The sequence below is a fragment of the Manis javanica genome, chromosome 7 (genome assembly GCF_040802235.1).
Source record: "Manis javanica isolate MJ-LG chromosome 7, MJ_LKY, whole genome shotgun sequence".
NCBI classification, from domain to species: Eukaryota; Metazoa; Chordata; class Mammalia; order Pholidota; family Manidae; genus Manis; species Manis javanica.
In genome coordinates, this window is record NC_133162.1 from 18,483,011 (window position 1) to 18,506,390 (window position 23,380).

Consider the following 23,380-nt stretch of genomic DNA (forward strand, 5'->3'; position numbering starts at 1 on the left):
TCTCGCTAATTCACAAAGGCCTATACCCATCACAAGATGGACAAGGTGAAACAAGGAGAAACAAAACACCACTACCAACAAAAACCTCCATGCCACACCAATAGGAGGTTAATTGTGTATTACCTTTGTAAGAATAGCTTCTTTAAAAAAAAAAATTATGATACCCCTCCACCAACATGTGACCTATCTGGTACATACCAGTGTGAAAGTGCCCATACCTACCTGATTCGTAGACTTCATGAGGATGTAATTAGTGACCTTCCCAAAGGGCAGCCCCAGGTTAATGACGTCATTCTCAATGCAGCTTCCTTCAGGGAGATTGCAGATATGCACCACACGGCCAGCACCTGTTTTCCGCTGTGCAAACTAATGGGAACAAACAGTAGCAACAGGTCTTCAAAACATGTTTCCCTCTTGTCCTCTATTCTGGATGTTCCTAATGGCTATCTTCCCCAAATAATGATTGCAAAACTATAACTTAACAAAATAAATGCAAAAAATACCCATTCACAGACACATATAAAATATCAATTTTATGCCATCGCCTTCCAAAAAAGATTCACAATGTTTTTAATGAGCAATTACATGCAGGGCTATTGAAGATACGAGGATATGGGCAGATCTATAATGCTGCTGGGCAGTTGCATATCTACAACCTTTTGAGAATATACTTTAGCAATACTTAATAAAACTTAAAATAGATATAGCCCATGAATCTTCCATCTCACTTTTGGAAACCTATCCTACAGAAATAAATGCACCAATATGGATACAAGAGTATTTATTGTGATAATTTGTAAGGTGGCAAATGATTTTGGGAACAGCCTGGATGACCAAGAATAGGGGAATGTTTAGGTAAGTGATGGTTCAAGTATACAGTGAGAAACCACACAGTCATTAAAGGAGAGGTAAATGAGCTGATAAGGAATAATTTTTATGATAGAGTAAGTGAAAAACAGGTTGCCAGGTAGCATGTGTATGTAGTATGATGCCATTTTTGTAAAACAAAACAAAAAAATCAAAATATATGAGAAAGATACAGCAAATGTAAAGTTTTCATAATTATTGGAATTAGGTGATGGGCATACAGGGGTTAATTATATTGGTCTCTACTGTTCTGTACAGAATTTTTCACACTGAAAAATGTTTAAAGGTTATCAGCAGAGACAGAAAGATGTGGGAGGATACGTATCAGCCTATCAACACCAGTTATCTTCAAGACCAGAACTGGAAGGGAATAAGGAGAGAGACGTTTTACCTATTTCTAATATACCTCATGTTGTTGAACTAAAGAAAAAAGCATAGAAAGGATTTGTGGGAACTGCACATAGATATTCACAGCAACAACCTGTGGTGTAGGTCAGTGGCTTTCAAAACTCTGTTAGACTTGGGATCCTTGCTCACCAGCGCAATATATTCAATAGATATAAGGAGTGTTCTAGTCAAACCTTGGGGTCCACACTCTGCTGCCACCCTCCAGCTGGCAATCCCAAAGGCATCTCTAAGGGACACAGTTTGGAAGCCAAGACCTGGGCCTACTCAAAGCTCCCAGAGGGAGGAAGTATCTGTTTGGTCTATGCAAACCTTAATCAGTTCAGAGTCTCTGTGAGGTTCAAGAATTAGTAACCAAAAGCCAGTCCAATGTGGAAGGGAAGTATGCAGTTTTCCAAGCCTGAAACACCTTCAAATAATAGCCTAGCCTACATTTGTGTGATCACCATTTTCTATAAAATGGACTTGAGCATCTCATTACATCCAATGTGGGTTTGACACTGCTAAGATAACACAGTGAGTAAGTCTGAGGTCTCAAACCTAATGAGGGCTAATACTTGGGTCATTCTACCATGAAAAACTCTCATTGTCCCATCTGGGCTAAGGACAATTAGAGTCAATAAGAATTAGAGAAAGCCAAGTGCCCCTTTGAGACCTCCCCCTCGGCAGTGTCCAGAGGTCAAGCACTCTCCCAAAGAGGAACAGGATTTAGTGTGTGGCCCAGGCAGCCCGCAGAGCATCCCCACACCTCCATGGAGTGCAAACAAAACTCTCCATAAGCTGGGAGACTGAGTATGAGTCTGGCTAAGGAGGACTGAGGCCTGTCCAGGGATAAGAGGACTAGCAAGAGACGCAGACCCAGCTGGGCTCTGAAGCAGGGCAAAGTGGCTGGTCCTCTGAGTTAGTCAACAGGCAGGCTGAGTCTGGCACTCTGCCCGGCCTCCGTTAAGCAGAACATGTTTCTGCATGGTGTGACCACCGTGGTCAGTCTGGGCTAATGTGTATTTGGACGACAGAGCAGACACGCAGGGCAGTTCTGGGCTTATCCCCACTCCTTGCCTGTCGAGTTGCCTAGTGACCAGCACAACGGCCAGTGCCTCTCTCATTGTCTCCTTCAGACAGAAAGAGCAACTCAAGAGGCTTCTGTCTGTGCATGAGTCCCCATGCCACTGGGCCGCAGAACATGCCCTGAAGAATAAACACCCTCACAGCTGCCAGCCACCAAAGAACAGGACAAATTCATGCTGCAGATGTGGTTAGAAAGGTACTAAAATGAATGGGTTCAATTACGGTTTTTCATTCAAATTTCAAAAATACGTTCCATGAGTGCTTTTTACTCCCAAGATTTTTATTAGAAATAAAAGTTGGATTTTGTGATTCCCTTATCACTTAGTACCACAAATCAGGGATCATTTTTAGCATTCTTTCAGTTAATTGTACGAATTTGGAGCTTCTTGACTGGTGAGCTGCAAATGGGATATAGGTAATGCCAAGATGTTCACTCTGCAGAATGGAGGCCAAGTGTCTCCAGTGACAGTGAACAGCTTCTTCAGTTTAACCAGTTTACTTCATTTTGTCATTTTCTAAGCAAGCCATGAAATACAAATCTTAAGAATCTCTGTGTTAATGGCTTGCTCTGTGTTGTGTCTGGCCAGAATGTGTAAGAAATGCTATCCAATTAGAAAGAGAAATATTTTTACATGTTGTTATATTCTTTGGTGACTACTTGATTTAGGATAGTCCAGTCTATATTCTTTTCTGTCATTGATCTAAAATGTTTTGTTAAACTCAAGTAGGTTCAAAGTCATATTTGATTCATAAAAGGTGTGGATGTATAATAACTCCCATCTCTTCTTGAAACAGTTCATATAAACATGGCTATTATTTGCCCCACGCCCTATGGGACATTTGAATGAAGAAGGAGAAAGGGAGGGAGGCCAGAGAGTGGGAAGCTGAGAGGCAGGGAGAATGAGGTCCTTGAAATGTTACATTTAGAGTAAGATTTGTTCACTGGGGCCATAGACAACCCTGAGAGCCTCTTCAGTTTAACCAGTTTAAACTTTGAACAGCAGCAGGATGCTACACACTAATTCCCAGCCTAGGTTCTCTAGTAAGTCCTGACAGGTCTTTGAGGGTAATACTAACTCAAGGGAGGGACATTATTTCTGACATTTAAAAAACCTGAGTTGAGATCATACTCTAAGTTTCTTTACTCTGTCAGTGTGGTAACCCTAGTTAGGTCTTAAGCTGATGAGAAGGTCTCATTGGTGTGTGTCTGTGTTTTTGATTAACAAAAATGGGTAACTAGTTAACTGCTCGCTAATATAAATACTTGGGCAGATACAGTACTTTTCCAAACATGGAATGCAGGATGGCAGCTGCTTGAAATATGAGTAAATAATTAAAGGGAGCTTTAGCTGTAAAAATCTTGGGACTTTTTGATTTAGTGGGAAGAACCTGAACCTGGAAGGCAAAGGGACCGGGATGGGAGTCCCAGGTCAGCCACGGATTAGGTGAGTGACAGGGACAAACTAATTTTCCTTTCTGGGCCTCAGTCTAATGTCTGGCATGAGGGAGGTAGTCTCTATGTCTAAAGTCCTTTCCAGATGTGAGATATCCATGGTTATGTGGCTCTAAGTTTGAAAATTCCTCTCCTCCCAGAAGCCTTGCCATGGTAAACCCTAAGATCCAGGATAATAATAACTTTTTCCAACTGTTGTTGGGCAGAAACAGGAAACCTGTGTCTTCACCACTCCTTGCCCCAGGGAACATAATTGTCTCCCTCTCTATGTGATCGGCTGTTTCAGTGTGCAAACGTTCACAAGTATGTCGTCTTTCAGACATGCCTGTGTTGGTGGTGGTCTCATCTTTAGAGGGCTGACAATAAGCTCCAAGCAGTGGGCACCTTGCTGATGAGCTCTGCCCACCCTGAATGACTCTGTGTCCACAGTGCCTAGCAGAGTTGAGGTAATATACTGGGATGAACTAAAGACACATGGGCCCTGGTGCCTCTCCAGGGACAGACATACATCAAGTGTGTGCCATATGGTTTCCAGGCACCAATACAAGGGCAATGGGAGTGCCACACAGACCCAGATCTGTGGCTGCTCCCCAGGGATTAGCTGTGGGCAAGTTACTGAATTTCTCCCAGCCTGTGTTTGCTTGTCTATAAAACAGGGAAAATAAAAATTGCCTCCACAGCATTATTTAAAGGACAAAAATGCCATAGTGTATGTAAAGTGCCTTGGTGCAATGCCTGGCATCCAGCAGGCTCCTGTAAATAAGTGTCTGTCTCCTTTCTTCCAGCACTTGAAGAATGTGCTATGATGATCCTAGACTGGGGAAAAAAAGTAATTGTACTGTGATGATGTAAGAGAAAGTCCGTGTTCTTAGAAAATTCATACTGACCTGGCTAGGGGTGAAGAGGTACAATGTCTCCAAACGCTCAGGAAAAAACATGCATAGATGATAAGATAGATGGAGAGATGGAGAGACAAATAAAGATGGATAAACAGATGGACAATGAAGAGAGGGACACACAGACAGAAAATGATAAATAGGACAAAATGTAAAGGAAACTGGGCAAAGGGGATATGGAAGTTCCTTATACCTTTCTTGCAACTTTTCTGTAAGTCTGAATAATATTTAAAAGTAAAAGTTACCAAAGACACATTTTAAAAGATGTGGTCTGAGGCAGAAGAGTAGATGTGTTCAGAGAGAATATAAGACCTCGCTAACTTGGACTTCTGGTGTGAAGTGTTGATGGGCACCGCTAACAGCCCAGCCTCTGTTCTGCCTGCTGAGTTCCCGGGAGGCACACAGGCAACAGGTACATTTGAGGCTTTCTAGCCCAAGGTCAAATACCCAAGAGGGCTTAGGTGTCAGGCGTTGTAACCAAAGCCCTAATTACTAGCCTACATGGACAGTCTTCTCTTCCCAGTCAGGGAGTAGCAGGCTAGCACTGACTTGGAATGCCCCACATGTGATCGGGGACCTGAGCCGTATATTTTCACATGCTGGGGTCATGCATTTAAAACCAGAGGCTGCTTCTAATGGTTCATGTGGCTGGGTCCCAGACCTCTCAACATACCCACAAATCTTTTATAGATGGGCAGAAATGTGAAAGGAGCAAACAGATGTGTGCAGGAAGATTCTGAGACCTTTCGATGCCTTCTGATGCAGGTGGGAACAGGCTTCACAGATGAGTTCCAAGAACAGGCCCAGTGCAAGTAACTCCCAGAGTTACAGTAAAAATGTGGCTTAGGGCAATGGCCTGCGAGAGAGAGTACTGTCTCTCAACGTGCTCCCTAGAGCTACAAAGTGTAGATTCCATCTACGATAAACAATTTCTGTGCTCCAGTTTGACCTCCTTTAGGTATGATCTAATTTCATGTAGTACACAGTCTGGTTTTTGTGCTAACCACACCTGAGGACAGACACAGCAAATGTTTATTCCTTGTGCTGTTGATTTTGAACACATTATGCAGACAGCAAATGAGCATGGATTCCATAGATACGGATCTTGGCTTAACTTGAAGGATAGATGCAGATGTCTTTATCAACACTTGAAAATATTTGATAAAGCATATTAGCTTTGACTTAGAGTAAATCCACTTTTATTGGTGTCAGACTTGCCTGCGGGTCTTGGGTAGTTCACCTACACAAGCAACTTCAACATCCCTACAAATTTTAGAGCCACAAAATCTTAAAAGTGGGAGGTCATCTGGCCCACATCCATCACTGTATGCAGACACAGATGTCTGAAAAAAGTTAAGGAACTTAATCTGTTGGCAATTAAATGGTGGATTTGTGATTACAACTGCAATCTCACTGAAAAATTAATCAATCATGGACTTGCTAATTAAGGTAAATACATACATAGATGGTGCTACAGCATAAAATAGGGATTTATATTCAGATGTGGAAAGATGTCAATTAAATATGTATTGAGAATTTATGCTGAACTAAAAAGAACCAGATTATATGGTGTTATCTGATTTTTGTAAAAAATATACTTTTTCTAATGAAACATGCACACGGACACTGGCTAGAGGTATATAGCTGTAACAAAAGACATTTACCTGCAGTTTTCTCTGCAGGATTGGACTTTTTGTTTTTATATTTCTTTTACTGTTTGAAGTCTTTACAACATGTTTTATACTACTTTCTCAACAAGGAAAAATAATTAGGATTTGTGAAAGAAAAGAAAAATAAATAAATAAAACCCACCCGGGGCTCCTGTTTCCCCACTCTTTGTTCTCTTTGAAACTATACAAGGAGGCCCCCTGCCAAGGAGACAAGAACAATAGCAGAGCTGGAATGGTGGAGGCGGGTGGGCAGCATTCAGCCACATCCATTACTACTCTTCATGCTCTCTGGAAGCCTGGAGACCAGAGTGCTCTGAGCCGTGGGCCGGGAAGCCAGGGCAGTCAGACAGATGTTCCAGAAACAGCCAGCAATCTGAGACACAACCTATAACTTAAGTCTCTGGCCTTTTTTTTTTGACAGGAACACAAACATTTATGTTTCCCTGTACTTCAGTTTCCTCATTTACCAGGTTTTGCAGTGTGCAGGGTCTTGGTGAGAAAGGAATTTTTAATGGGGCCAGGGTGGCCCATCAGGAGCACCAGCACTAAATAACCTCCAAGGTGGCAAGGCAGTTGTACGGGACAGTCAGTAGGCAAGAGCATCTTGGGCAGGCAACACGAAAACTATTTACAGCCTGAGAAGGCCCCCAGGGCCCCTTCCAGAAACCTGATCACTCTGTTCATGATGAGGGAGGCAGCCAGGGATGATGTGCCTTGGCTCCATCAGATGGCAGATGCTTAAGTGAAAGTGAACACCCCTCTCCTGGGACCCTGGGGTGGGCGGGGAGGGGAGGGGCAGGGTAACACAAATCACTCCCCACCAGCAAACACAACTCACAGGGTCAGTTCAGTGTCCCATCTCTGTCAACAGTAAACGTGGAAAAGAAAGGCTCACACTCCGACAGAGTTGACACAAGTATAAATTCAGCCACACTGTGCTTGGTGGAGGTAGTAGATGGGTTTTGTGGTCCTTTTAGATTTTGTAGCAGTTCAGAGACCTTCTGGAGGTTCATTCCCAGAGCCCCATGTTGCTTTGTTCTCCTGCTTAAAAACAGGGAACTTTAGAAACCGCAAGCAACTACTCTTTGCTCCACAAATGATACTGATACTATAATGGCAAAGTCCTGGCTGGTTCTGGTTTTACTCAACAAAAATGTGTTTTATGAAAAGATGTATGTAAGTGGAATTGGACAGAAAAACCTGGGCAGGAAACCAGAAAGCACTTCTGGAGGAAAATTCACAGGTTCTCTCTGGGGGCTGGGAGGTGGCTAATGAAGGCATTTCACTGTTATTAAGGATTTCTTTTGTGTTTGTTCACAAAATACAAGAATTACATAAGCAATAAAAACAACAGAAACACATATGCAAAAGAATGTCACTGGGGCCTCAACAAACAAAAAACAAATAACCCAATTAAAAAATGGGCAGAGGAACTGAACAGACAGTTCTCTAAAAAAGAAATACAGATGGCCAACAGACACATGAAAAGATGCTCCACATCGCTAATTATCAGAGAAATGCAAATTAAAACTACAATGAGGTATCACCTCACACCAGTAAGGATGGCTGCCATCCAAAAGACAAACAACAACAAATGTTGGTGAGGCTGTGGAGAAAGGGGAACCCTCCTACACTGCTGGTGGGAATGTAAATTAGTTCAACCATTGTGGAAAGCAGTTTGGAGGTTCATCAAAATGCTCAAAACAGACCTACCATTTGACCCAGGAATTCCACTCCTAGGAATTTACCCTAAAAACGCAGCAATCAAGTTTGAGAAAGACAGATGCACCCCTATGTTTATCGCAGCACTATTTACAATAGCCAAGAATTGGAAGCAACCTAAATGTCCATCGGTAGATGAATGGATAAAGAAGATGTGGTACATATACACAATGGAATACTACTCAGCCATGAGAAGTGGAAAAATCCAACCATTTGCAGCAACATGGATGGAGCTGGAGAGTATTATGCTCAGTGAAATAAGCCAAGCGGAGAAAGAGAAATACCAAATGATTTCACTCATCTGAGGAGTATAAGAACAAAGGAAAAACTGAAGGAAAAAAACAGCAGTGGAATTACAGAACCCAAAAATGGACTAACAGGTACCAAAGGGAAAGGAACTGGGGAGGATGGGTGGGCAGGAAGGGATAAGGGGGGGGGAAGAAGAAGGACTGTATTAAGATTAGCATGCATGGGGGGGGAGGGAGAAAGGGGAGGGTGGGCTGCACAACACAGAGAGGACAAGTAGGGATTCTACAACATTTTGCTAAGCTGATGGACAGTAACCGTAATGTGGTTGTTAGGGAAGACCTGATATAGGGGAGAGCATAGTAAACATAGTACTCTTCATGTAAGTGTAGATTAAAGATTAAAAAAAAAAAAAAGAAAGAAAGAAAGAAAGAAAAGGGGGATTACTCCTTGATAGGATAAAACTATTGGTAAATCAAAGATCAACGCATGCTTTAAATATCCTTAATGTTGATCACTTAAAGGGTGTCAGATGATCAGCTATGGAGGTACTCTTTTCTGATAATATTCCTTTCTCTTAATAAAAAAAAAAAAAAAGCAGTCCCTGTGTGCTGACCTCCAATGAGTTCTGCACAGTGGTATAGAGGGCATGTCAAAGTGTGGGCAAAGGGTCTGTTTGTTTCTATGCAGAAGATCAAGGCCTAGCTTGGATACCCAGAAAATGAACTAAGATACGATATGAGGAGGAGCTTCCGGCATCAGCACTCTCTGGAGGACTCGTGCCGGGGGATGATCATCAAAAAGCCTCCACAGGGATCCGGGCGATGCTGCGGTTGTGGCTGCGTCCACCCCACCGTTTCCTGGACTTGCCATAGGAATGAAGAGGGAGATGTCTAGGCTGGCATGTGCATACAGTGAGAGAACGAATTTGACCGGATGTGTACTGTTGGAACTCAACCAGGAGTTGGGAGGGGTGCAAGGTGTAGCACTCCAAAATCTTATGACTATAGACTATCTACGGTTAAAAGGACATATGGGAGGTGAACAGATCCCAGAAATGGGCTGCTTTAATTTGTCTGATTTTTCTCAGACTGTTCAAGTACAGTTGGACAATATCCATCATATCATAGACTAATTTCCACAAATGCCTAGGGTGCCTAAATGGTTTTCTTAGCTTCACTGGAGATGGATGGTAATTATAGATTTGCTTTGTTTATGTCACCATATTCCTATTATGTTAATATGTGTGTACAAATTAGTTAGTAGTTTAAAACCTATACATACTTAAGGTACTCTACAAGAAGATATGTCAAAGAAATAATCAATCCTCCCATGTTTTCTTCCATATGCTACCTCTATAGCTTTTCTTCTTCTTCCTTCCTAATTACAACCCTTAAATAGAATTCGTGCCTCATATCGAAGTTACCGAGTATCATAATTCCTCCAGGTGGTAAAGATACCTCGAGACAAGTGCTGGGCATAGAAGCCACAGGGCATAAATCTGCAAAGAAGTAAAAAGCTAACCTTTTCAAACAATATGGCTTCTCTCTCACTTACCAACTTTACATTTCCCTGTATGGCCCCGGAAGATGACTGGTTAGCCAGAGACGGGTAAGATTCCTCAAGGGAGGAACAACCTAAGACAGGCACAGTAGCAGAGGGGCCATCAGGTGAGAAATTGGGGATCAACAGAGGTGAGGCTCAGAACCTCATCCCCCCTGCTTTGAGAGAAATCTTCAGCATCTGTGGATGGTTTATTGCCCTTGTCTAGCTTGGATTAACACATAGTCTACAGGCACACAGCTGATCATCTACAATTGCTCTCCTACAACACTAAACTATGTTTTCTACCTTTATCTTGCATCTACCTACCACTTCAGCATTTTATTAAAAATAAAAATAATAATAATAATAAAGGGAGAAATGTGGGATCAACATATAAATCAAGTATAAAAATCAAATGAATATTCATATTTGACCTGATTGTTTATAGTTCATAATGCGTGATCAAAACCGAAAGTTTCTGTGATGACTGCCCTTGTACTGTTCACCATGTAAGAATTTATTCACTATGTAAGAATTCGTTCACCATGTAAAAAAAAAAAAAAAAAAAAAAAAGGTCACTGGGCACTCATCTTTGCCAACAGAGCAATCACCCCTTTATGTATCTGTTTATTTTCGGAGGTCAATATTTGCAGGCAGAAAAAAAAAATCACTACTTTCTCTGAGGGACACCCCTGCTGCTGTAGGAACCTTGCAAAGTATCTTTTGGTAGCAGATTAATCAGCTCTTAAATTCTCAGCTTGTCTTCAAATGTCAGTATTTTGTAGTTTCCATAATATTTTGTATTTTATTTTCCTAAAAAGAAACATACCAGCGTTCAATTCTGCTTGCCAGGAATGGCGAATGAGGGGACTAGAACGTGGCAGAAGGATGAGGCCACCGAGTCGCTGAGGAAGCAGGGGCTGACTGGGGCAGGCTTCATCCATGGGGGGCTCATGTGACCGACAAGACCTCACTGAGTTTATAATAACAATAAAAGTAGGTGATGCCTCTCCCCGCCCCAACAGGGTCTGCATAAAATGCCTTCTAATGTCTGAGATTATTTTAGAAGACGCTGTCATGATGTAGATGAATTCAGGTACCAGTCTCACTGGCCTATTCACCTTGCTCCATGGCTGATGGCTGGCTGAGGCCTGAGACGTTCCTGTCACCCCCAAGACAGCCTTGGATCTTGCTAAGCAGCTTGTGGGGTGGCGGTGGGGCGAAGTGAGGGACATAAAGAGAAAATCATCGCAAGAGAGGAGCAGCAGGGCTTAGTGGTTAAAAGTGAGACCTCTAGAGATGACTGCTTTATTTCAAATCCCAGTGCCAACACTTATGAGCTGCATGACCTCAGACAAGGCACTTAGTCTCTCTATGCCTCAGTTTCCCCACCTCACAGGACTGTCTGGAGGACTGAATGAACTAATACAAAGAAAAATTCTAAGAACCTATTCAGGACTATATAAATGTTAACTATTGTTTTCAGCATCACCTGACCGTGTTTTGGGCTCTCTGTCTCCTGCTGGCTGCCCATGCAAGGAGCGAAATGTTTCTTCTGTGGCTTCTCCAGCCAGATAAGCTCCCCATCTCCAGGCATTTGGACTCAGAGCTTTCGAATATTAACCCAAATTATCAGACTGCAGGACCAGTTTCCCCACAATGGCTTAAGAGTACTTATTATTCAGTAATGATCTTGACTGTCACTTCTTATTCACTGCCCAGTTCACAAGCATTGTCACATTTGTGGTCTCATTTGATCCTCACAAGGGCAGGATGACCCTGTTCCACCCTAAGCCTCTCTCCCACAAGCTGGCTCTGACCACTGCATCAGGAGACAAGTTGAAAGGTTACATACCATGTTCTAAGATTTGAGGTATAATCAAAATGATCAATTACACAGCTGGGGAAAACCTAGTCATTTACCTTCAGAAGTCATTATTAGGGTAGTTACTATCCCCATTATAGGAAACAGAGCTTCAGAGAAGTGAAGTGCCTTGCCTGAGGCCACTTGGCTGTGGTGCTCTAGACTAGGACTTGAACTTAAGTCTCTTGGCTCCACATCCACAGGAAAGGTCCTCTGGTTCTCTGGTCAGTGCCAGAGAGCAGGGTTGAGGCACAGGACAGATGCAGAGCTGTCCTGTCCTTGCTTCTCCTCAAGCCACTCAGCCCTCTCCCCTGCATAGAAGGCCTCAGCTGACATCAGCTCTCTTTCCCCTGTCTCAGTCACAGTCCCCTTCCCCGCAGTGCCGGGACCTTGGAGCAGGGCTGGGGGCATAGTCCCCACACACGGCCCACAGTGTGGGGAAAAAGGCCCTGGCGTGGGAAGTGCTGGAGACTGGGACACAAGGTCATGTAATCAGGCGTCTGACCTCAAAGACAAATGACAGGCCTCCCTCCTTTCCTCTCCTGGGACTGATGGTGCATGGCCCTAAACATGAGAAGGCAGACAGAGAAACCACAAAATTCTCTTTCCACCAAAACGTGTGTGGGCTTCCAGCCAGGGACTCTGTCTTGAAGCACTTCTCTGATTAAACATCACAAATAAACAGACACAAGCATATAGAAATCCTTGTCCGGGCAGGCCTCCCTTCTCATGGTGAACCTCCTCGCCTCCCACTGACTCATCCCTCAGGGCCCACATTATTCAGCTTGCTCTTCCCAGATTGCACACCTATGTCTCTGCACGTGGAGGGGACAGCACGTGGGGCTGCTCTCGAGTGCTTATGCTTGCTTGTTGCATGGGAAGAGAGAAAGAGGCTGCAGCTGCCACATTACAAACTGAAAAAAAAAAAACAGGCACAGCACACACACAGAGCCGTGTGCCCTCTAGCAGGATTCAGCCAAGGCACTTGTTTCAGGGTGGGTTCTGCAGCCCCCACCGCCTTCCAAGCTCCCAGATGAGAAGAGAGGAGGCCTAGCTCCAGGGGGAAGAAGGCTGCACACAGTGGGTAAAAAGGAAAGCCAAAGAGGGAAAGAGAGAAGGATGAAGCTTTAGGGCTTTCGGGGACTCAAATGTACATTGTAAGAGAGAAGAAGGCAAACACAGCTAAAACTAAAAGAAGTATTAAACAGACGTAACCATTTTCCCAAGAGGCTGACAGATACCATCCATGCATGGTTCTTACTTCCAAACAAATTTTCTCTTTCTAGTCTAAGTTTTGGAATTACCCCCTCATAGGAAATGGTCCACTTCAATAAAATATTAAAACGTCTTAAACACACACACACACACACAAAAGCTCAAACTTTTTTTTCTAAACTAGTGCCAAATGCTAGAAAGTCTGTGAGTGCTTTCAATTTTAATAGTTTATGTCAGCTTTTTTATCCGTGTGTTTCAGTGCTAGCTGACCTGACTGAAATGACTCTCGATCTCTGCCCAGGGACACAGCTTCCTGCACTGAACAAAGCCACATCTGCACCAGCTTCATCCCAGCCTCCTCCAGTAAAGCCGGCATAGTAAGTGATAACAAATGCTGGGGTGATGAAGTGACTGGCAACAGAGACAACACTTGTATACTCACATTTGTCCCCGGGGAGGCTGATGGAAATGCAGGATTTGTCTGAGCAAATGATCTTGCTGGAATGGCTGCATATGATGTTCCAAGATTTGAGGCATAATCTAAATGATAAATTACACAAACTGGGTGAAAATCTAGTCTTTTACATTACCTTCAAAAGTCATGAGGATATAAGTCAGAAGAGAAAAGTGAAACTTCCCTCCTAACACGGATCAGTGATCAGCATGGTAATAAATCTGGACCCATTGATAAGCAGCAAGGCTTTATGTCAAAAAGAGCTCAGACAGCAGGCCCAAGGCAGGTTAGCCACCTTGGGATCCATTTGTTTTATAGATAAATAAGGAGGGTACATCAGGGAAGCTTGGTTATCAAAGATAAGACACATGCCTTTGGGAAGCTGGTCTCTGCTTCGAGCTGCTGACCTGGAGGCCTTACTCACCTTCGTTCCCAGCAGGGTTATAAATGGCTGTGCTGTTGGGAGAGGCACACAGTGTTCCTTCTGCTGAACCGAGTATACACCGGGCACCAGCACTGGAGGTGGGAAGAAGGGTAGCCAACAGCCCAATAAGTGAAACAAAGTATTCACCAAATGACCCAGAAGTTCCACTCCTAGGCATAGACCCCAAATAGTTGAAAACAGATGTTCAAACAAGAACTTGTATTCAAATATTCATAGTAGCACTATTCACAGTAGCCTAAAGGTAGAAACAACCAAAAATAGATCTGAAGATAAATGGATATTGACAGACTCATACAATGGAATATTACTCAGCCATAAAAAAGGTTGTATATGCTACAACATGGATGAACCTTGAAAATATTTTGCCAAGTGAAAAAAGCTAGTCACAAATACCACATGTTAAATGCTTAGATTTATATGAAATGTCCAGAAAAGGCAAATTGTAGAGATAGAAAGCAGATTAGTGGTTGCCAAGGGTCAGGGAGAAAGGAGGAATGGGGATGTCTAATGTAACAGGCTTTCCTGGGGTAATGAGAATGCCCAGGAACTAGATAATGGTAATATCTTCAAACCTTGTAAATGTGCTAAACATCACTGAATTCCACTCTTGAAACTGATTAAACTATACTTATCATGGTGAACATTTAGTAATATGTGTCAAATCACTATGTTGTATACCTGAAATCAATATAATATTGCATACCAATTACATTTCAATTTAAAATAAATAAATAACCAAATCACAAAGGCATTGGGGAAGGGGGGAATGTTTAGAAAGTCAGTAATGAAGAAAGGTGAACTGAGAAAAGACACCACAAAGCCACACCAGCACCTTCTCCATCTCTCATTAAAAAAACAAAAATGAAAATAAAACAAAATAGTTTAAATAGTCTTATGTGAATAGACTATAAAAAAAGAGGCAGCCCGAAAAGAAAGACCTTTTTAAAATTACTTCTGAAACTGTGGTAAAATACACATAACACAAACTTACCATCTTAACCATTTCCAAGTGTATAGGTCAGTGGCACTGTCCCCATTAAACACTAATTCCCCATTTCCCTCCCTCCAACCCCTGGCACCCACCATTCTACTACTCTGTCTCTGTGAATCTGAGTATTCTAGGGACCTTCTGTAAGTCCCTAGACTTACAAAAGTGGGTCATCTAGTGACCAGCTTATTTCACTTAACATACTGCCTTCAAGGTTCACTGATGATGTCGCATATGTCAGAAATCCTTTCCTTTTTAAGGCTGAATGGTACTGTGTGGATACACCACCTTTTGTTCACCTGTTCATCTGGCATAGACAATTGGGTTGCTTCCACCTGTTGGTTTCTGTGAGTAAGAAGGGGAGGGCTCTTGAATGTGCTCATTTCAAAACACTTAACTCCACAAAACAGTCCTCTGTTCTACAAGTTGGGCCATGTGCTCCCCACTCTGTCTAGAACTTTGTAGCCCTTGCTTAGTGGTCTGTGGGGGTCCACCCTTGACCTTCCCCCTTCTATTCCCAGCACAGCAGCCAGGGTTCAGGGAACCCAGAGCACATGGCTGCTTTGCTCAACCCTCCAATCCCCGAGTCTTCAACCAGCCTCAGAGCTAAGCAAAGTTCTCACAGCATGCCCCAGGACTGAGGATCTGGCCCTGGCACTTCCTGGACTCCTCAGCCCAGCACCCCTCTCTAGTCACACTGACGTTGCCTGAGCATCTCAGGGCCACACCAGGGCCCCCAAAGCTGCTGTTCCCTCTGCTGGGAATGGATGTCCCCTAGACAGGCAAGGTTCATACCATCCCCTGCCGAGGTGTCCTCGCTGAGGACTTTCCCTGACCACCCTATTTAAAATGCAAAGAGCAGCCCCTGCACACACACACACACACACACACACACACACACACACACACACACTTACTTCCTGGAGCCTGCCCTGATGTTTTCTGCTTACCATTTACCACCAGGGATGCTATGTCATTAATTTGTCCATTTTCTTTATCATCTGTGTCCCCTCCCCCTGCCAGTTAAGCCTAAGTTCCTTGAAGACAGAAACTTTGCCTGTTCTGTCCCCCTCTGTTGCCCCAGCTCCTAGAACTGAAAGTGATATGCCATAGGTGCTCAATGGACATTTGTTGAGCAGATGCACAGACCTGTTCCAGACAGCACTTACTTTTCAGAGAAGACCAGGCATTTCTGAGCATGTAGCTTCCCTTTCACATGCAGCTCCCAGTCCTAGGCCAGAAGGAAAGATCAACAACTGAAGTAGAACTGAGTCTGTGAGAAGGCTTCCCCAGCCAGGAAGAGAGCTCGGAGCACCCCAAGACTGGACCCGCCCTGCCAACACATCTCTCACCCCTGATCCTCTCCTTTCCAGGCCCCTCCCCAGCGTTGCCTTCCCATCCAGCCTTCATTCCATTGGCCAACCAGCACATCCCATGCCCAGCTGGGACAGGAGCGCAGATCCACAAGTCCGATTCCTGTGGGCACCTTAGTCGCACCACACCTCCCTCCTGCCACTCCCTCCCTGCCCCCAGAGAGACACCCCCATTTCTATATCCACCTGGGAGGATCTAGCCAGTGGACTCACACTGAGTCACAAATCCTTGGAAAGGGCTCCATCCCCTCCCGGTGTCAGTCAGCCCCCTCCCGAGACTGGAGGTGACAGAGTATGTCCCAGCGGGGTGACAGGGATACACTTGTCTGATGTGACCCCAGCAGAGTGAACAATATGCTTTGTGACCCCCATGAAGCACTAAGCAGGGGTCGTTATGCTCTGCAGATGGGATGAAAGATGCGGGTGTACACCCCTGTGCTTAAGATGTTCATGCTCTGGGAAGGTCAGACCCATTTGGGAACCCTTCACTCCGCCACTTCCTAGCTACGGGGCACTGCAAGTTGTTTCATCTCTCTGGACCTTGTTTTCTCATCTGCAAAATGAGACTAATAATATTCTCTACCCCGCAGAGTTACTGCTGACATACAGAGAGGGTCTAAAATGTTAGCTGCTGCAATTGTTATTACTTTGGAATATTTCACTGCATCAGCAACACGTTTTGGGGGAAATTATACTATGCTTACAGAAGCCCAAAGCATTTTACAACACCGGGAAGGTGTCATGAGGCTCTATCTCCATTTTGCAGATAGGAAAGCTGAGGCCTTGCATAATAATTTGCCTGTCTTGCCTGAGAATTACTCTTGTCCCTAATCCAATATTTCACTAGCTTTTTCCCTCCTTTATTTAAAACAATGTATGTACTCCAAGAACAGTAGCTTCTCGGCATACCACAGAGGAGAAATCTTCCTCAAAGAGGCAGGAGGCTCCAACTGCTGAGTCCCTTACCTGTAACCCAAGTGGGGTCACCTGACCCCCCCCACTCAGCCACAGCTTTCTCCTCTATAAGCACGGGTAAGAATCTCTTACTTGCCTTAAAGCAAGGGACTGGCCCTGATACATTTCTGAAGAGCATTTTGGCTCTAATACCTATAATTTTATTTTTTTATTTTTCCTATTTACATTTTTCATAATGATACATAATACCTTTCCTAATGCCTAGAATTCTGACCCTACAATTTTAATCAAGGGTGCTGATGGGCAAAATTCTGTTACCCAAGCTCCACATGTCCTAGCTCCTCACTCATGAGTAACAAGAGTGGGTTGTGGTGTCAAGCCCATCCAGGCTCCAGCAGTCACTCCCAGCCAGGGTCTCGGACGACTCACCTTCAAATCAAACACCTTCTTGTCGCAGATGCTACAGATGTGTGGCATGTGAAGGGGAGCCACACCGTGAAAGTCATTCAGCTCATGAGCCTGCAGGGGCCGCACGGACAGCATGGCCTGCTCCTCCTTGGCCCGCCGCCGGGCACTGCTGAAACCCTGTCTGCTGTTGTTTAGCCGACCCCCAAAGGAAGGAGGGGTCCTGTCTGGGGTGGGCTCCTCAGGGTCATACAGCTCATAGGGCTGGCTGGGGACTGGAGGCCACAGGTTAGGGCCTGCTGTAAGATCAGGCTTGCTTTGGCCAGAGAGTCCATGGGGGCTCTCCCATTGGCTGTTTGGACCGTGCAGCAGAGGACCTACCTCTCCTTTCACGCCCACGGCCTGCTCAGCCACAAATCCACCTGCCACATGTGACCCTTGGGAGTTGGGTCCGTAGAAGTCCTTGGGAAAGGCAGCTTGGCCATCCTGCCCTGAATGGCTATAGTGCCCTTCATAAGTCATGTTGCCCGAGGTAGAGACTGAGGCTGGCAGGAAGCTGGGCTGACCGTCCGTTTCAGAGCCATACGCCTGGCCAGAGCCAGCTTTGCCATATTCGTAGAATCCTGCTGCAGCAGAAGCAGGCCCGGTCTTGCCAATGCCCAAGAGGACTGCCGGTTGGGCAGTAGTTTGAGGTATGACCCCGCTGAAAGGATGCATCACCACGGCATTAGTGGGCTGGCTGGGAAGGCTCACAGAGGGTCCTGGGCCTCGTGTCTGGCTGGTGGGCGAGAAGGCAATTGCATTCGAGGAAAATCGGGCACTGGGCATGGTTGCAGCATGTTGGGGCACCCCGGTATGACTATGGGGGGCACTGATTACAGACGGATGCCTCAGCGGGTTGAAGAGGGGCTGAGACATGGCCACTTTGGAGAGGACTTGGTTCAGGACCGTGGCAGCCGCTGTGTTATTGGTGACAGCCGTCTGTGCCAGCTTCAGCCGGTGGAGGGTGAGCTGGGCTTGCAGTTGAGCCAGTTGGAGGCTGGCAGGTGAAGGAAGCAGAGGGTTTGGGTTACTGACCGAGAACGGGTTCTTGTCCAGGAGCTTGGCTGCACTGCAGGAAGACAAAGGTCTAGATACAAACTGGTTTTCACGAAGGGGGCCCAAGGGCTCTTTCTTTGCCTATCATGTACCCCACTCCACCCTGCCTATAAACAAGACCCGCCCACATACGACTGACATATAAGTGAGTATGCAAAAATCTGTACTCATGCATACATGTCAATTAAAGAAAAACTCCAACAGAGAAATTACTTTCTGACAGAATATTCAATTTTACTGGTAATCAAAGAGATACAAGCTAAAACCATTAGAAGCAAATATTTGCCTAGCAAAACAGCAAATTTTTTTTAGCAACTCGTGAGATAAAGCTGAATGAACACAAAAGCATGATAGTCTAAACTCTTGCAACTTTGTTAAAAGGTAGTCTGGTGATATACACTCATTACAGTCACACTCTTTGACCCAGTAATTCAATTCTACAAATCTATCCTAAGAAACTGAGCTGAAATGCACACAAAATTTAATGCCCAAAGACATTTAATAATACCACATGATTTAAGAGCCCAAAGTGAAAATTACTAATATCAACTAACTTCAGGGAAGGCAAGCTTTAAACAGAGTAAACTGTAATATATCTACACAATGACATGTTAAATAACAATTCACTAATGGTATAAATTTCTACATTATGTAATATTTAAGACAAACAAGTGTGCCCTGTACCAGGCTCAAAATAAGAGACTTTCCAACATACTAAATCCCCCTTGGGTATCTGTTCCCCCCATCCACACCTCACCCCCATCATTGTCAACTGTAGACACTATCTTGAATTTGGTAAGGACATTGTTTACCCAAAAAAAAATTAGTGACATGAGAAAAACCTATGTACACTAATGTTAAGTGAAAAAAGCAGACTTCAAAATTGCATACAGAGAGAATTGTGCATATAATTTGTGCCAAACACATTTTGATCTTTATCCTCATTTCACATCCAAAAGCAATGAGGATCTTCTCCCTTGAATCTAGTCTCAAACCCAGCTAGTAGTAAGGAATAACCAAAAAAATTAGAAGTATTGAATCAGAATTCGAAGTCACAGGCAGTGATGGCTCCCAGAGAATCTTACTGCAGACAGAGGTGTTCTGTCTGACATGTGCTTTTCATATGACCTCTGTTGGTTGGTTATGGTTGTTTCTGGACCAGGAACAAGGATACCTGGTCTGGAAAGAAGACAGACTGTCCCAGAAAGCTGCATATGTGGTTTATTGTCAGGGTACTCTGTAAATCCATTAACTTCCCCTCTGGGGAGTGGGTGTAATTAGGAAATATGTTTGGGACATTAATGAACCGGAATTCCCAGGACATGTTAATGGAAAGAATGGGATTGTGCATTTGAAATTGGGATTACCATTGGGACAACCCAGGCTATACATTCAACATGCCTATAGAAGTGTGGGGCAGAAGTTGCAAAGCTGGGACACTTCAGACAAGGCCTCCACTGTCAAGGGCTCTAGAGTAAAAGTCTGATGACGATGAAACAAATTAGAGAGACACTGGGGGGTAGGTAAGGAAAAAAGGGGAGGCATGGAAATTGTGTAGCACATCACACCATTCCCACTTTGGAGACACTGTGAGGAAAGAGCTTCTGCTTAGGTAGGTGCTTTGCATTGGCCTGAGAGAATGGGAGGCAGGGAGGAGGTGTAGAGGTAATGGGGAGGAAGGTGAGCAGGAGAGATTCTGACATTTACTGCAAAACTACCATGTGACCAGAGCTTAGCCTGTGGTGCCCCTTTTGATCTCTCCATCAGTCCTATGGAATAGGACATTTTCACCCTAATTTTTCAGGGCAAGAACCTAAAGCTCAGAGCGATTAGGTGGCCCACTTATGAACACTCACTGCTGGTGAGTACAGATGCCAGATTCAAACCCCACCCAGGCTCTGAGAAGAAGGCGGACAGGTGGTTGAGTATGCAGCTTCTCAGCTTTCTCTGAATACCTCTTCATGGGCTGCTTCACTATTCAGTTTGAAGTCAGTTCTCAGAACATTAGACACACCCACATTCAAATACAAGCATGAAACACATTTCAGAGCCAGATAAAAATGACTTTGGCTTACTCTCTCCTGTTCTGTGAGAAAGCAAGAATTTCTTATAAGTCATTAAGGAGACACTACCAACACCCAGCCAGCAGTTCTGCTGTGCTCCAGGGACAGAACAGGCTGGCTGCATTTTAAGATACTGGGGGCTGGGGAGGTCAAGGTTAAAGATAGTTGCAGCCCTTTTCTCTTCTGGGTAGTTGTGCTGGTTGCAGCAAAGCCTTGGTGGCCCCCGTGTGGCCCAGACACAAGTCATGGCAGCACCAGAGCTGGGGAGGCGCTAATTGTCTACCTAGGCAAGAATATGAAAGGAAGAGGGGATGGTCAAGAGTCTGATGATAGATTTTTACTTGTATAGTATTAAGTAACTTAGCTTTAGAAGAGCAATTAAGCTTAACTCAAAACCCTGCCCACACAGGGCCAACCCTTCCTCCCAGGTTTGTCTACAACGCAGCCTGTCCTTGCTAACAAGGCGATAATGAGGTGCCAACTTGGTTTCCATGACCAGACTAAGACAAGGTTGGTTTTGTTTTCCCACAGAAGTCAGCTGTATTTTCTCAAACTGTGTTCTAGGCTGCAGTGAGCTCTTGCTGGAGATTCCCCTTTGCCTCTGAAAAGACATGCGAGGAAGAGCTGTCTTTCCAACAAGGAAAGCCAACCTGGCTGGGTATTTGTAGGTCAGCCATGCAGAATGAATGCTTTTCTGAGTATGGTGCAAGTGACCAACCTTTCCCCATTCAGATCCAACATGAAATAAGATTAACTAGATTTTCCTTCCAACTGCCACTTTGCCTAGTAAATTCTATTGCCCCCAACTTGTATCGACCTTGCATAGAAGTGATTTCACATGAATTGTCAGAGCTAGATACTGCCTTTGACCCAAAAAACTGTAGATAAAGAGGAAAAGACACATGAGCCTATTAAAAAAAGGGGGCCTAAAATTCTTAGCCTATAAGAATTCATAACCCAAAATTTAGATGCATATAGTGATATTTCTGAGCCAAAAATTGGGGCATATGATCTGACAACTCCAGGGCCAGAACTGCTGTCACCCTCCTGTCTCCCCACCACCTCAGCTTGTCAGTGTTGTATCAGCACATCCTGCCTTGTGTTAAAAATGATTGCGTATGTGTCTTTCTCCCTCCACTAGACATAAGCTCCAGGAGGGAAGGCTGCACTCTGGGAGAGTCTCTCATTTCCCCAGCACACTGCTTCATGCGTGGTGGGAGCTCAGTAACTGCTGAGAATAGAGTAAAGAAAGAGGATGATGGACGCGGCTTATCAGAACGTGGTGGCTTTAAGATGTGGACCCCTCTTCTGAGAATATACATTTCTGTGGATCAAGGCCCTCAAACATTCAAAAAGGACAATAAACCTACCTAGAAAGCAAATGGATTTTACTGTTATATGGTGCTTAAACCGCAATCTCGTGGAGTCACTAGCCCTCTGGTTGGAGGACCGCCTACAATTCCCCATCCCAAAGCAGGAGTCGCAATACCCTCTTCTCCCTGGCCCAGTCTCTGTTTTGAAACTGAATGGCCAATCCCTGTGGCAGGCTGAGTGGCATCACCCCAACAAAGAGATCCACATCCTAACCCCAGAACTTGTGAATGTTACCGTACATGGTAAAGGACACTTAGCAGATGTCATTAAATTAAGGATGGTGAGATGCAGAGATTATCCTGGGTTATCTAGGTAGGCCCAGTGTAGTCACAAGAGTCCCTATAAAATGGAGGCAGGAGGATCAGAGTCAGAGAGAAAAGATACAAGGATGGGAGCAGAGGTCGGAGAGGAGAGAAGATGTTATGTGGCTGGCTTTGAAGGGCCATGAGTCAAGGAAATGCAGGTGGTCTCCCAAAACTCAGAAGGCAAGAAAACGGGTTTTTACCTAGAGCTTCAGAAGGAACCAGCTCTGCTGACACCCTGGCTTTGGCCCGTGAGACTGACTGTGGATTTCAGACCTCCAGAGCCATAGGATAAGAAGCTTGTGTTGTTGTAAGCCACTACATTTGTGTAATATGTCACGGAAGCAACAGGAGACTAATGCAATCCACCAAGAAAGGATATGCAGGAAAGGATTCCACTCCAGAAGGCAGTGATGGGCATGGGCACATGGCTGGACCTTGTGGTAAAAATTCTGCCCCCAGAGGTCCAGGGGGGCACAGACCATCTGACCCGTTGTCTAAAAACCCTCTGGGAACTTAGCCAGGACCCAGAAAAACCCACAGGTCTCTTGATTTTCAAAGTCAACTTTCTTTACCCAATTGGGGCACCAGCAACCTGGGAAGGCTAAGTGCAGACCCTTAGGGATCAACTAATTCACCCCCCTTGCGGGCAAAGACAGTGATGCCCAAGCCATACAGCAGGGTGGCAGTAAAACCTAAATGAGAACCCAGGATGCCTGACGGAACAGCTTTGTCTCCAAAGCCTTCACTAAGCCCCAGAACTATCGATTTCATCACCAAATCATCTGCCCATATTTATCTGTGATCCTCCCCTCTGTTCCAAGAGACACTGACTGCCTTCAGTCTGCAAGGCACTCATTGAGCACCAGGGAGGTATAAAGATGCAGGTCCCCTCGAAGGCCCCGTATGTGCTAATGGTGACAAAGGGATGCCCCGTGTCTGGGAGCTGATGGGGGGCAAGGTCCTAGGCACCGGCCGTGTCCTCTCTGCCCCCAGCCTGGGTGTGGCAGTG

General features: G+C 44.7%; 1 protein-coding gene and 1 long non-coding RNA gene across 13 annotated transcripts in view; one reads left to right on the plus strand and one right to left on the minus strand.

Moving 5' to 3' along the window:
- RBM20 (RNA binding motif protein 20) overlaps positions 1-23,380 on the minus strand; it is a 176,277-nt gene that overhangs the window by 35,598 nt on the left and 117,299 nt on the right. For 6 of the 10 annotated variants that reach the window (XM_073240439.1, XM_073240435.1, XM_073240443.1 and 3 more), the window contains exons 2-6: positions 17,556-18,642; positions 16,008-16,069; positions 13,830-13,921; positions 13,394-13,491; positions 223-366 (exon numbers count right to left, since the gene is read on the minus strand). In XM_073240439.1, coding sequence (XP_073096540.1) covers positions 223-366; positions 13,394-13,491; positions 13,830-13,921; positions 16,008-16,069; positions 17,556-18,642 — 1,483 coding nt within the window. The remainder of the gene's footprint in view (positions 1-222; positions 367-13,393; positions 13,492-13,829; positions 13,922-16,007; positions 16,070-17,555; positions 18,643-23,380) is intronic. The other 4 variants (XM_073240437.1, XM_073240441.1, XM_073240436.1 and 1 more) reach the window with 3 other exon arrangements.
- LOC118968892 (uncharacterized) overlaps positions 3,641-23,380 on the plus strand; it is a 30,934-nt gene continuing 11,194 nt past the window's right edge. For all 3 annotated transcript variants that reach the window (XR_012133025.1, XR_005056746.2, XR_012133026.1), the window contains exons 1-2: positions 3,641-3,785; positions 13,211-13,328. This is a non-coding gene — a long non-coding RNA (uncharacterized lncRNA). The remainder of the gene's footprint in view (positions 3,786-13,210; positions 13,329-23,380) is intronic.